Source organism: Vigna umbellata, chromosome 3, assembly GCF_029865625.1.
Source record: "Vigna umbellata cultivar VRB3 chromosome 3, Vumbellata_1.0, whole genome shotgun sequence".
NCBI lineage: Eukaryota > Viridiplantae > Streptophyta > Magnoliopsida > Fabales > Fabaceae > Vigna > Vigna umbellata.
In genome coordinates this window covers 30910069-30925378 of record NC_142167.1, presented here as the reverse complement: position 1 = coordinate 30925378, position 15310 = coordinate 30910069, and the positions used below count along the sequence as shown (strand labels likewise).

The window sequence follows — 15310 nt, the reverse complement described above, 5'->3', positions numbered from 1 at the left end:
GAGTCTGATAAGGAGTTTTGGAAGGGGCAAGAAAATATACTTTTTGCCTTATATATCCGGGTAAGTGAACTTTGTTAACATAATAATGTTCCATATGTGATTTTAATATTTAATAGTTACGTTATTATGAATTTCAGGCGCCATTGGCAACTTCTTGTTATGTCTATGCAAGACAACTATGCTTTGTGGTTCTGCTCATTGCACAGGCCTCCTCCCACACAACTCAAACAAGCAATTGATTGGTAAGAACCTCAATGTTTGGACTTTCTTTGTTATATAAATGAATGCTAAAACCTTTTTTTATATACAGTTCTATTCCAGCAAGTATGATGATGGGTGGGAGATCAATTGTTAATAGTAGAAAGATTGCTTGGATTTCTCTCAAGGTTTGACATATGCTAAAGTCATACTTTGTTATAATTGTTTTATTTTAATGTTATTCACTAACTATTATCAACTGTGATGATATATTGTAGTGTAACAGACAAAATGGGTCATATGAGTGTGGATACTATGTAATGTATTGGATGACCCATATTGTTCGTTCTCACATCACAAGTCGCTGGGAAACGGTAATATTTAACTTTAACAAATTTTGATTTTTTCCCAAATGTTGAATTCATATACACTAATTAAAATGAATTGTCTTTTGCAGAGATTCAAGACTACTACACCAGTTCCTGAGAAGTCACTATTATTCATTAGGAACGCTCCTGCGAAGTATATAATTAGATTATACAATAGCTCTTAGATTTAAACAATGCATTTGATTAGATTGAATTTTCTTAGACTTTGTACTTTATTTGATGTTGAAATACATTTGAACATGTGTTTGTTATGTTCAAATTGAATTTGTGTACATGTTTTTATATGCAGGTCTGTTTTTGTGGTAGTGGATATCACAAAAACAGACCTGCAATTTTAAAAAACTGCAGGGGAATATGCCGCGGTTCTAACCACAACCGCGGCATATAGTGTTTCGTTTTTTTTAAAACGAGACATATGGCCGCGGTTTTAACACTAACCGCGGCATATGCTTGAGTCTTTGGCATATAGTGGAAATTTTTTTTTTTAAAAAAAAAAATGGATTTAGGCAGCGGTTCCCTCGACAACTGCGGCATATTCCGCAACCTATATACCGCGGTCATAACCGCGGCCTAAAATTTCTGACTTACTACCGCGGCTGAATATGCCGCGGTTCTTAAACCGCGACGTATAGTGAAAAATAACCGAGGTAAAATTCCCTCGCTACACTAGTGTTATCAATTTCTTAGGAATTCTCCAAGAGCCATTTCTTCTTTTTTTTCCTCGTACAGATTATCAAAAACTTGATTTATACTCGAATTCTAGTAAAGGTCATAAAGTCTTGAAAAAAGAAAAAAAAAAGGTTTAATCGTTTTCGACATCCCTATTTATGTACGAATGTCTCAATTGGGTCCTCGTTTTTTAAAGTCTATCAAAATGGTCCTTAATTTTGAAAATTGATATCAATTGAGTCCTTTCCGTTAAGTTGGCTGGACGGCGTTAAAAAAATTGATGAGTGGATGCTGAGATGACGAACGAACGCTCGTCCACCAGCGAACGAACGCTCGTCCACCAGCGAACGAACGCTCGTCGACCTCTTACTGCTGGACGACCGTTCGTTCCACACTGGACGACCGTTCGTTCGGTGGTCAACGAGCGTTCGTTCGCTGATGGACGAGCGTTCGTTCGCTGGTGGACGAGCGTTCGTTCGTCATCTCAGCATCCACTCATCAATTTTTTTAACGCCGTCCAGCCAACTTAACGGAAAGGACTCAATTGATATCAATTTTCAAAATTAAGGACCATTTTGATACACTTTAGAAAACGAGGACCCAATTGAGACATTCGTACATAAATAGGGATGTCGAAAAGGATTAAACCAAAAAAAATATGTTATACTCTGTCTAAAAAAGAGAAAAAAATAGTAAATTTATCCAAAATAATTATAAATAATAAAAATTTCAATAAAATTTCATACTTGAAAAAGGTGAACCGGAGAATTTATATAAAATTTCATCCTTAAAAAAATTCATTTTGAGATTTATTTCATCTATTTCACTATTCCATGATTACAACGATTTTGAATCAAAATATATAATTCAATAAATGATAGATTTATTCACTCTATTAACAATCGAACTCTATGTATGATACGGAATTTCATCTGTTATAAAAATAATAGTATATATGCTTCTAACATATATGTTTCTTATTATTATATAGAAATAATAAATTCTTGTAATGTAGATTGTTTATGCAGCTGGACTTGGTGACAGATACTATTTTACATATTTTACATGTTATTTTTAATATATATTTTATATTTATATATTTTTATTATTTATTGAAATATAATAAATTGTAACAGTTTTGTAGTGTAATTTTTGATTTATTATTTTAAAAATTAAGAAACGGTTATTGAAAAATAACTATCTCTTAAAAATTATTATTTAGCATTTTTATGATTACAGAAGAAATGAGATAATATTTAAATAATAAATAGAAAAGCAAAAAACAAAGAAAGTTACTAAAAAGTCCTTCGGATACACTTGGAATATTAAAAAAATAAATATTATTATATGACTAGTGAATACATATGTCCACATATATATCAAATAATGATAGACAGGACAATGAAACATATTATAATTAACATTAAGAAGGAATTACCTAATTAAAATGCGAATAATTGTGACTTTTTCTCCACATTTGATGAATCTCGTTTGTAGTTTTTAATAAATTTTAAACCATATAAATAAATGTTTTAAAAATGCATTAAAAGTGACGGTTAACACTTTTTTCCAATAAATTTCAACCAACGAGTTATTGAAAAAAAAAATAGTAAATATGTAAATCTCATTTCCTAATTTAAAAATTTACCCACTATCAGTTTCACTAATTTAACTCAATTCTCTCATATTCTTCCATACAACTGTAATAAAACACGTATTTTGTATACACGTATTCTCTATTCTTTGTAACATTTAGTTTATACACGATAATTATTTTGTATTCAAAATTAATCTTAAATCTACTTATTTATTATAAAAGTTAAAAAATCATATATGATATATATAATTAGATAATTATATACGAAATGATTTTAGACTTTATTCTAATTACATTCATAATAATTATTGTACTGAACATAATAAATAAAAAATAAAAATATTTTTAAAATAATTTATATTCATTAAATATATTAATCAACATCCTTAATAATCAAGAAAACTGTTATAATTTACTCACATGTGTGGAAATATACTGCTAGGTTTCTACTCCATAGATGCTTTTCACTAATTAGCACTAACTGAATTTTTGCTTTCTTAATAATTATTATTATTAAACGCATAACAATAACATGCATCTCTTCTGTGTTATAGGGCATATTTTTGTCCATTGTCTTCCCCACCCACTGAATTCCAAAATACCACTATATATATATATATATATATATATATATATATATATATATATATATATATATATATATATATATATATATATATATATATATATATATATATAAAGTTGGACGATGCATGTCCATTCATTCATTTCCCATTATCCAAGAAGATGTTGATAAGCCATATCAATACGTAAGGGTCGTTGAAGAGGTACCTCGTGAGGTTTTGGCAGAACATGAAATCACCAATTCTTTGAGTTCATGTGCAAATTTTAAAGGTTAAAGACAAAAACGGTACTTGTTTTTTTTTTTTTTTTGTTTCGTTTTTCTAATCCGTGTGCTTTCATTAATTAGTCCTCCTTCTTGATTGCTTGCAACACTGCTTGCTTTACCACTTGCGCGTCAACACTGTCGTTCTTGTGACTCTGCAAAACAAGTTATTGTCAAAAAATTTGAGTATTGTTGGTTGTATCACATTATCTAATTATTTACTATATATACTCCATGCAACAACAAAAATGGTAGAAAAACGAACCTATTTAAGGTTTTTAACTTCTGGTTTTTGGAGAAAAACTATTAAATAACTATGAGGTGTATAGCAACTAGGGTAAAAAAATTCTGTCTCGATGAATCGATATCAATAACACATCATTAAGTACAACGTTTGTTTTTCTTCAAAACATGTATGGATCCATTCAGGTATCTAATTTATGTTACTTTGGAACCTCAGAACCATGAAAGAATTTCTCACCAAAACTTTACTACAAGTGTTCGAGTTGTTTCTAACTTCTATGAATGTATATATTTGGATTGTTTATAGTCAGAAGCTAATACATAGTTGTGTGAAGAGGTTAGTTTTATAGGTTTAAAATTATTTGAAATGAAAATCAAATGAGGAGAATAGTTAAAGATAAAGTTGTATGATATTTATGTATTTTGTCTTACTTCTCTTCCCACAGCTTCTAGCTGGAAACTGTCTTCACAAGAAACCCTAGCATCAAGCACATCAAGGCCAAGTTCTTCGAAGGCTTCGAGTACAGACACGAGCATACCAGGACTATTGTTCTCTAAAAGCACGTTAATGAGGAAACCCTTCTTTAGGGTTTTCACAGTTACCTGCAAAAGTACCATTTTCACAAGATTCATCAGTATTGAACTGTGCTAAGTCAGACGAAAAGTTTTACCACTCCCAGATTCTCTTTTCTAACATAAATCGGATTATTGAATGTTAAACAAGATCTTTATCAATTTCGACTCAAAAGAATCTATGAACAACAAATTAAATGCAGCAACAAGATTAATAAGCACCGCAGGTAGTTCATCAATTTGAGAGTTTGATGATGATTCATTGATCCCCAGCTCTGAGTTCAGTCCCTCCACTTTTTGTTTCAACTCCTCTATGTATTTTGAGGCATCTGCAATGATTGAAGCTTTGTTCAGCTGCCAAAAGTTAACAAAGAAACTATTATTAGGTCAAATCTTTTAAAAGCTTTGATTCAAGACGAATCAGAAGCTGGAGCTTCATCTGTGATTAATTCATCAAAATATATAACAAATTACAGCAGTTGAGTTTGTGACATCGCGAAGTTGTTGCAAAGTCTGTTCCAGAGACTCTCTTCTTTTGTCCCTAGAAGCCATGCTTATCACTTTTGTGCAGTTGTTGTTTTGATTTTGATTTTGCTTTTCTCTCCTTTTGTTTGTTTTCTCTTCCCTTCCTTTCCCATCTGTCTGCTTAGACAAGTTTTCCTTTTTTATAGAATTGGCTGAGCTATTAAAAAATATGTGTAATATGTCGTTTGTTTGCATGAGTACCTAAATATTCCCTACACTAAATTATGCTTTTACTAAATTGACCCCGCCATTTTCAGATACCTACATATAAATAATTTGGGTGAAGCAAGACAAATTTGATAAGAAATAAATAATCATAAATGGTAACCATGTAATCATAAAGATGGTTACATTATTAGGTAAATACACAGTACTATTATAAAAATATATAATAGTCATTATTCTTAATCATTCATGTATATTATTCAAATTTATAGTTATAATTTCATAATAATCAAGCGTTTCTCTTGATAATTTAATCGTGTACATTTATGTTTCCTACCAATGTTTAAGGAATTTTGCATAATTAAGAACAGAAAAATATTTCACTTATTTAAACATATTTATTAAGATAATCTTATTTTGTCAAACTACTTCAAATACAAAATATTAATATAATTTTTTTGGAAACAAATTGAAAAACTATCATTATCTTTTTCATTAACAAAAAAAATATTGAATGAAGTAATTGGGTTGCCCCAACACTTTTATACACAAAAATAAAATAAAATACATTCATTGGTTGCCTCCCTCCAACACATTAATGCACACATAATTATTTACCATCATATTAGTGGATAGACCCTTATCTTGAATCCATTGAATAATCAACCAAGCCAATGCAAAAGAGATTATGGAGATATATGCATAAACTTGTTGTAGTTTTTACCTCTACTTATGATTTTATCATTCGAGTAGCAAAGAGAGTTTGCATATAACATGATAAGTTCACTACGAAAAAGTAATTACTTACCCAAGTTTTGCTTTATTTTCTTTAAATAAGAATACATATACTGTCGGACACAAATTCCGATCTGAATAAAGTTGATTTAATGATAAAAATTAAAAAGGAAAATGGGAGAAATTATTAATTCAATTTTCTTACTAACATTTTAAAAATATAAAGTTATAATTTAAAGAATTTGGAATGTAGAATATGAGAAGTTTTGAATTCAACTCTTCTACTAACAAAAGATAAGTACTTGAAAAATATTCATTAATAATCCAAACACATATAAAAACACCATTATTTGATTGAAGATTAAAACATTAAATAATTTAAAAAATGAAAACCAAAATTACAATCGGTCATTTTATGAAACATAAATGATATTGTTCTAATATCTTGAAATGATATTATTAAGACAAATGACTCTGTCAAATATATTATTTATTTTAAAAATCGAACTTTTATCATACTTTTATTTTATACGTTATCGAATATTGAAAAAGGTAAATATATTTAAATTGTTCATTAACTCGATTTTCATATAAAGGTATTGAGTAACAACAGATATAATCAAATACAAGTTTCATCTTCCCCCGTGACATGCTATCATTTCCCTTTTTATGATTAAATTTTCTTGAATTTGTTTCTGTTGTGGATCTTGGATATAATGATCAATAATAGTAAAACTTGGAAGTGGTGATCCCAAGAAAATTGTGTGTGGTTGTCATATTTCATCACTTAGCCTTCCAGACAATGCGAAGTGATACTACTCCTCAGATTCTCTTTTATTTTCTATCTTCCTCTCAAAGCCAGCACTCACGTGATGAAACATCAACCTTCGTGTACTTAATTTTACTGTATACAGCATCTTTTCTACATTAATTTAACTTGGCATAGCGCGTTGCAACTTCATAAATGCACATTAACTAATGACAGGTAAAGAGCACCTTATGCATGTGATTTAACGTTCGATCTTAAGAATCATTTATACAGAAAACTGAGAAAAACATATCAGAAAAAATAGTTCAACCTATGAAAATTGATGTGAAGAGTATTTGAGTGAAAAATTACTGAGAGAAATGCTTATATTTTGTATAGAAAGAGATATGAAGGAAGCCCCGTGAGTGAAGTGCTTGAAAGAATTGACAGGTAAAGTAGGTTGTTGACACATGCTTCTGATTTTGGATGGTAACAGGAATAGGAGAAGTAATTATGATGGAATAAAATGGAATCATCTTGAAGTTTTTGAAGGGTTCGTATATCAATCACAAACAAAACAAAACAAAAACATTCATTCTCATCTTTTACTTCCTTTCACGTGTGCATGCTTCTTTCATACCTCTCGTGACTCCTCTCTCATCAAATACTCCGACGGAGCCCAGGACCCTCTTCCATGTGCCCTTTCGCTAGGGCTCTGTCAAACTACTTTCCTTCCTGGCTTTATCTACTTTATTCAATTCTTTTATTATTTTTCATCCATACGTGTATTAATTTGGAGTGAGGTTTGTGCTCTTTATCTTAAGACACATAATTCACCTGGGATATGTGTCAAGATCTCATCCCGATTCAAAAGCTTTATGTCTATTAGTGAGTCTACTTCTACCAGTATATAAATATAAAGAAGAAACTTTGAGAACTACGATAAACTCTCTTCATAACTTTGACCTTGTATACTTTGCCTCGAGAGTATGTTATTACCAGTAAAGTCGACTGTGACTTCTGTACACAAAGACACATGCTTCTTTGTTTATGAAAGAAAATGTTGTCTTTGCATGGCAGAGTAATTATTGACATTTCCGTTAGTAATTCAAGAAAACGTCTAAAATATAATTGTCACCAATGTATATACTAATGATAATTGTTGGAAGTTACATGGAAAATCCACTCATTCACTATTGGCATGTTAATTCATTTACACCATAACAAAGTAATTTTTATCTATTTTTGTACTTATGACTCTTTAGTAACCACAGTACAGAAAATCAACTATTAAGTCGATAACAAATTATGATTTCAAATTATCAATTAAACGCTCTTGTTATAGGTCATTAAGTTTGGACGATTACCTAATAGATTGGATGACAACTCATCATATCGAACTACCTCAATAGGACGAAAAGACAATCCTTAATGGTTATCTGACAAATTCATCAACAATTCATCCAACTGAAAGGTTTAAATAGTTCCAAAATAAATAACCCTAAAACGAATTAACACAAGGTTAAAGTATGATAATTTATGTTTAGGTTATAGTTAGATTAACTTTGATAAAAATCCACAATAAAATCTATAAGTAAAATTTAAAGTAAGAATATAAATTATACATTGATTATAACATTTATTATTATGTATTTATGTTGATATGAATTTGATATCAAAGTGCCTTCTGCACTTTTGAACGTATGAAATATTATCTATCGGAAAAAACTTTAACTTTTTAGACAACACATAATACAATATAATATATATATATATATATATATATATATATATATATATATATATATATATATATATATATATATATATATATATATAAAAGACGTTATGCATCTCCCAATCCATATATAAATAAAAAGATCTAATTGTTAGAAAGATAGATTCAAATTTGTCTTTAAAATCCTTTTTATCAAAAAGTTCCTATAGGGAATAAGCAAGTCTGTCTAAGGTTTTTCATATGTGCAAAATTGAATTCAGATTACAAAATGGGCATTCTGATTTCTATTGTAAAAGAATATATTGTTCCATCCATCCATTTCTAATATTTATTATTCAATACTAATGTTATTTATTTTTATAGTTGATGGAAGCATAATTATTTTAATAATATTTAATAAAATAAAAATAAAAATAATATTGAATTTTTTAACTTTTTAAAATTAATTTTTTGTATCACGTTAGAAATAGTTGAATCAACTCTATTAGTATTCAATATTAAACGGATTTTTTAGTGTTGACTTTAATTATTAAAAAATTAAATAATTTTATACTTTTTAATTCTTTTAAGAAAATAATATTTTGCGTCGTAGAGTTGATTAAATAACTGTAGTAACTTTGGAATTTGATCGATGCTAATTTTATGCAAATTTTTTTATAAGCAATGAAGTCACTTGTCGCGTCGTGTAACGTGTCTAAGAAAGAGGGAGAACAGGATAGAAAGGTGGAAAGACTGCATCTCCTGCGTTCATCTTCTTTCAAGTTCACCCAAGCAGTATTTCTTCATTTTCTTTTTTCAATTTCTTTCTCCATTCTCATAGATAGCACCTTTAAATAGATGAAGTGTTAATGAAAATTTTGGACTGATTAGATTTTTAAAAAGAGTTACTTCAATTTTTATCCTTTTTATAAAAACAATTTATTTTTTTTATGTAGTTTTTTTTTTTTGCATATATTTTTTTATATTCTAGATGAATCTTTATCTCGATCATGAAATAACTATTAGTCGAACTCAGAGTAATTATATATTTTGAAGCTATATAAAGGAAAAACCACTAGTACAGGTAAACGATACGGCACCGGTTAATTTCACTGATAGACACCGGTTTTTGAACCGAGGCATATTCAGGCGAGGTAAAAAGTGATAACCTTTTTACCTCGGTTCTAAACCGGGTTATTTTTTGGTCTCTACGGCCTCGGTTAGAACCTCAACCGAGGTAGTAGGATTTTTTTTTAATTCTTTTCAAACCCAGAACCCAGAATCCCAGGTTGAAAACGTTAAAAACGTTAAAAATGAAAGAAGTTAGATAAGAAAATTCATTCACTCTGTCACGCCAAACTTGATTCATTCGTTCATTCAAAAATCTAAAACAAAACAATCAAGAATTTCATAACAGAATCAAACAAGAAACAATATTACAACATAATGTGAAAATTGTCTCTACAGATGCAGTAGAATTCCATTCTCAGATGCAATATTACAGCAACAGAAAAAACTCAGAAAAACTCAGAGATGGATGAAACAGAAAGTCAGAGAAGCCAAATTTCTTCCTCTTCGCACATGGTGAAACAGAAAGCCAAGTTTCTCTGCAAACGCCTCTGCCCCGCCACCCCGACGAAGCCTTCACCGGCTTCTGTCCCGCATGCCTCTGCAAACGCCTCGTCCTCCTCGACCCCAACAACAACAGCCTCCATCCACTGCCGCCGTCGCCGCCCTTAAAGCCCTCTTCCGCCCTAGAAACCCTAGAAGAAAAAGGAAACTTATTTTGGACCCATTGATCGGTGTAAATCAAAGTTTAATCGGTGGAAAATGTTTCTAACGGTGAAAACAAGGTTTTAATCGGTGGAATCGAAGGGAAATGGTGAAAAGGAGAAGAAACCCTAATAGAGGGTTTAGATCTATGAATGTTTGAGGGCAGAAGGCTTACCGTGACGATGAACGGCGACTTGCGGCAAGGGATGAACGCGGCTTGCGGCAAGGGTTGAACGACGGCTTGCGGCGTGCCCTGAGGTTGGGGTTTGGTGGAGAAGAGAAACTGGAGGCTAGAGAGCGAGAGGCGAGAGGGGAAAGGGCGAGAGGGCGAGAGGGGAACGGGCGAGAGGGCGAGAGGGCGATGGGTGAGAGGCGAGAGGCGAGAGGCGAGAGGGCGAGAGGGGAGAGGGCGAGTGGCGAGAGGGAAGAGGGAAGAGGGGAAGAGGGAAGAGGGAAGAGGGCGAGAGGGTGAGAGGCAGAGGGCGCGCGAGAGTGCAGAGTGCCAAAGAGAAATTGGTTTTTTAACCTAGGGTATTGCCTCGGTTAAATTTAAACCGGTGCCTAATCTCAGAGTATTACCTCGGTCAAATTTTAACCGGTGCCTAAAGCCTTTCAGTCACAGGAAATTACCTCGGTTCGCCTTTTACTCGAGACAGTAAAGTTTATAGGCATCGGTTAATATACAACCGAGGCATATAATTACACAATATTTACAAAAATACCACCGCGTTTTTATATGCTTCGGTTTTAGTAAAACCGGGGTATATATAACGTGTTAAAAAGGGCTTTTTTTACTAGTGAACAATATTAAGAATCTATCTATATGTAGGGAATAATAATTAGTATTTTTTAGGTTTAATGTTTTGGTAGAGTTTTTTTTTTCAGAATTGAAATAAGTTCTCTACTTATTTGTTTTCTCAATTGAGTATTTTTTTTGAAAAATTGAAACAAATAGAGGTGTGTTGTTAAATTGGACAAACATTGTTTAAGAGACCATTACATGACATGCTGACAGTAGTATTTTAAATGACGTGGCATGGTATGTATGGTAATTAGATTATTGTGACGTGTAATTTCTAATTTTTGAATTAAACAATTGGAAGAATTACTTAATCAAGTTCATCTTCCACCTCCAATACGTACATTTGTTTCTTTTTCCCTCGAATCGTGTATGATTTGGTTGAAATTCGTTCCTTTTTTCGTTATCTATCTTCCATGCCAAAAGAGTATGTGGGGATGACAATTAAATTGGAGAATATTGCTTTGGTTCTGTTAGCCTCAAATATTGTTGTCATGAAACCCTAGATTCATGTGTTTTTATAAATTTTGATCTGTTTGGTATTTTTATCCTTTTCTTTTTAGGGGATTGTTTTTCAATCATGGGTTCTACTTGATTTTCGTGATCTTTGTTCATGTGTCTTTATGATTGGTTTTGAAGTACAAAGATATTGTGGTCTTGTTCCCAGTTGATTTCAAAGAGTCATTTGAGTTAGTATGGTTCCATTTAGGGTTAATAAACGGTGGCGGCCTGAGGATTTTCGATTTTGTTGTAGGTTGCTGGATCTAAACTGCAAGGAGGAGCGAATTAAGGTTAATGACAATGACGACCTAAGGGTTTGGTGGTGGTGCGTTGAAGTGATTTGGGCTTTGTGTGTTTTCTGGCTTTGGGTTTGCAGGTCTAGTGATGTTGAGAATGATGAAGGTGTGTCGTGATGAAGGTTGGGCGAAGATGATGATGGTTATTTGGTTTCGTGACAACAATATTTGCGCGAGTTGTGTTTCTATGTTGTAGTTGCAAGTGGTGACTAATGGCGGCATGGTGGACTGAGAGAGGTTGATGGTTACGGCGTGGATGGTTGGTGAGGCAGTGGCGGTGGCTAGGGTTACGGTGGCGGCAAAAGGAAGGGAAAAAGAATTAGGATTCTGGAAGTGAAAGACGAAGTTGATTGAACAATTTCCTCCATTTTTTTAATTTAAAAATTAGAAATTACACGTCAGAATAATCTAATTACCATACTTACCATGTCACATCATTTAAAATACTACTGTCAGCATGCCACGTAATGAGCTCTTAAACGGTGTTTGTCCAATTTAATGGCAGACCTCTATTTGTTTCAATTTTTCAAAAATAAGGACCTAATTGAGAAAATAAATAAGTAGGGGACCTATTTGAGATTCTTGTCAAAAAAAGGACCTACCAAAACATTAAACCTATTTTTTATTATAACTATAACGTATGAATCAAAATGAAATTTTGAATGTCAATTGGGATTAAATTTCGGACTGTGATTGGCAAAAAAAAAATGAAGTAAGGAAAAAAAACTGTTTTTAAGCAATTGGATTATAAAGAACATTTAAACATGAAAATTGTGACACAATTGAAAGATTGAAAAGAAATTTTGATTTGAACGAGTGAGTAATTTGGTTATGAACACTTAAACTGGTAGTAAGAAGACTGAGTTTGTATGAAGTTTTGATTTCTATACAAATTGGAAACTTAGTATATCTAATGTAAATGAATTATTATGAGATATTTGCATAAGGTTGAGATTCATGACTATGTTTTGATATAATAAAATAACTTTGAAATGTTGTCGAAAGTTATTCAAATACAAGATTTGTATTAAAAAATATGTCTAGAACAATCAAGAGTCTTGGTTTATGTCTAGAGTTAAGTCTTTTGGTTGTTTTATTCATATCTAGGTTCCAAAACATTTTTCACTTATTAGATACCAATAAAATACCATAGATATTTCATCATGCAAGTGAGTAAAGCGGATAAAACAAGATATTCTATTACACAAAAAGAAATACAAAAAATTTAGGTACATTATATTCAACTCTAATGAAATGGAGTTTAACTATTACTATACATTTAGAACACAAGAATGAATTGAAATTATGAAAATGATGAGGAAAGATTGAGTTCTCGAGCCCTAGATGTGCCTTAACCCATGTCTTGAGCTTTAACTGCATTCCCACGTTCAAAACTCCATTTTTCTTCAACTATCGACACTTTAAAAAGTCACCAAAATGTGTTTTCTCGCTGGGCCACCAAATCCTCTCGTTGGGCGAGAGATAGCTTTTCAGACACGTGGCTTCTTCCAGCTTGTTAGGTGTTGTCAAGCTCTCTTTAAGCGAGTGGAGATGTGACAACACTTTAATATGCTCCAATCTTTTAATTTTCTGCAAAATAACCTAAAAACAAATAAGTATCTATATCTATGACACCTATACAAGTCTTGCATCTTTTTATAGAATTCAACACAAAATAAATGATAAAAAGACAAATGAGAATTTTTTTAAGTGTGAATAATAATAGGTAATTGTCACACTTATCATGTATGTAAAAAGAAAAGCATTCATATGTAAAGCCATGACCAAGTCCTCAAAAAATTGTCTATGGTTACAAATAAAAATGCAAACTTTAGTAAGCAAACCTCAATGACGAAGCCAATCGGCCACATAAGATGACCATCATTAAAGAAGAAGACGTAGTCAAAAGTACCACAAAATCACCACCATTTCGTCACCAGAGATGAAACCTTAAGTCGGAAGAGTGTTTTGGTGTGTTTTCTGCTATAAGAAGGAAAGAAATATGAGAAGAAGTTTACGCCAGGTTGTTCAACGTCCAAACATAAATTATCTCATTTATCTCGGTCTTTAAATGTAAAGCGTAAAGTTGTTCTACTTATTATAAAAATGTCATAGCACATTTTTTACATCTATTGTTTTCACTTCATACATAAATAAGGTGACACTAAAGGTTATTTTTGTGTTACTGTCCTTTGATTTATGCTCTAAAATCTTGACATCTTCTTGAGAATTTTTGGATTTGTATACATTTTTCACATTTTCTAACTGATTGCATTTGTGACATTTTATATATGGCCTTCATCAACACTTATTGGGTTGGTGATTAATTATTTTTCTTGCAATAAAGACAAGATATAAAAACATGTGTATTGTTGTATTTGTTCATTTTGTTGTTCTTGACTATAAGAACATTCTCTTCATTATGAAGTAAAACATCTTCAACGGCATGATCTTCTCTCATTATTCTTTAATACAAACGCATGTGTCACTAATGTCAAAGTAATTGTATCGATATATGTTTTTGTATTTTCTAACAAAGCAATAGATATGTTTCATATCTCTTTAGAATTGTCATCAGAATTTTCTCAACAAGTTTAGAATCTAAAAACTTATTTCCCATCAATTTTATCTTGTTAGCAATATCCAATAATTTACTATAGTATTCCTTGATTGTTTCATACTTTTCATAATTTTCAACTCAAACTCCCCTATAAATTGCATTTTTGTGTTAATTTCCCAAATTAAAAACCCATTACCAACATCTATAGCCCATGAATATAAATCAACCTACTTCATCTGTTGTTTCTGATTTAGGCCGCCCATTACATTGTTACCAGAATCACAAAATACATTTTAAAAAAACTTGTTATATTCCCCTATAGATCCAATCAATCCAATTTATTACTTTCTATGTACCATTGATTATTTGTTCATAGTTGCCAGAAATTTCTGATCACATACTTATACTTATTTTATATCTATACCTGAAAACATTTACACTCTTATATCCTAGATCAGTAATTTCTTAACTGTTCTAGAGTTGTATTGATTTTACATTTTCCTTCTGTTTAGGTTGATCAGTTCATCAATGTTCTACTAAATTTCTATTTAATAAAAACAGAATCCCTGATCTTGAATATATACACCATCCGAGGTACGAGAAAATTGCTTTCGGAATTTCCTTTTTGACCCATGTCTTTAACTTGCTAACCCAAAAAAGTTTCCTCTCCTTTCCAAATGCATTAGTAGTTAACATAAATAATTAAATAGTTTACAATTGGAACTTTATCTCGTGACCACCCTTTCCTCCCTTTCTAGTTATTCATTTTTACAATAGGAAAAAAAATTATAATTTATATATGATCATTGGATCATTTTTTAAAGTGTAAAATCTACTCACAAGGATTGAGAGTACAGAAAAATTCCTTTTTATCACATATTTATTTACTTCCTCCTATATACATTCCATAGAACAGTTTTATTGAAATGGATATATCTGTTAGTAACTAGAACCAAATCTTTGTTTTCCATTAAC

The 15310-nt window shown here is 31.3% G+C and overlaps 1 protein-coding gene across 1 annotated transcript; it reads right to left on the bottom strand.

The window, feature by feature from the left end:
• Positions 1-3590: 3590 nt before the first annotated feature.
• Positions 3591-5187, bottom strand: LOC124844410 (transcription factor SCREAM2-like). Its single transcript, XM_047321348.2, has 4 exons — positions 4991-5187; positions 4739-4870; positions 4376-4546; positions 3591-3855 (listed from the first exon to the last, which is right to left on the bottom strand). Exons 1-4 carry the CDS (start codon positions 5066-5068, stop codon positions 3781-3783), a joined length of 456 nt encoding a protein of 151 aa, XP_047177304.2. The 5' UTR covers positions 5069-5187; the 3' UTR covers positions 3591-3780.
• Positions 5188-15310: the final 10123 nt, after the last annotated feature.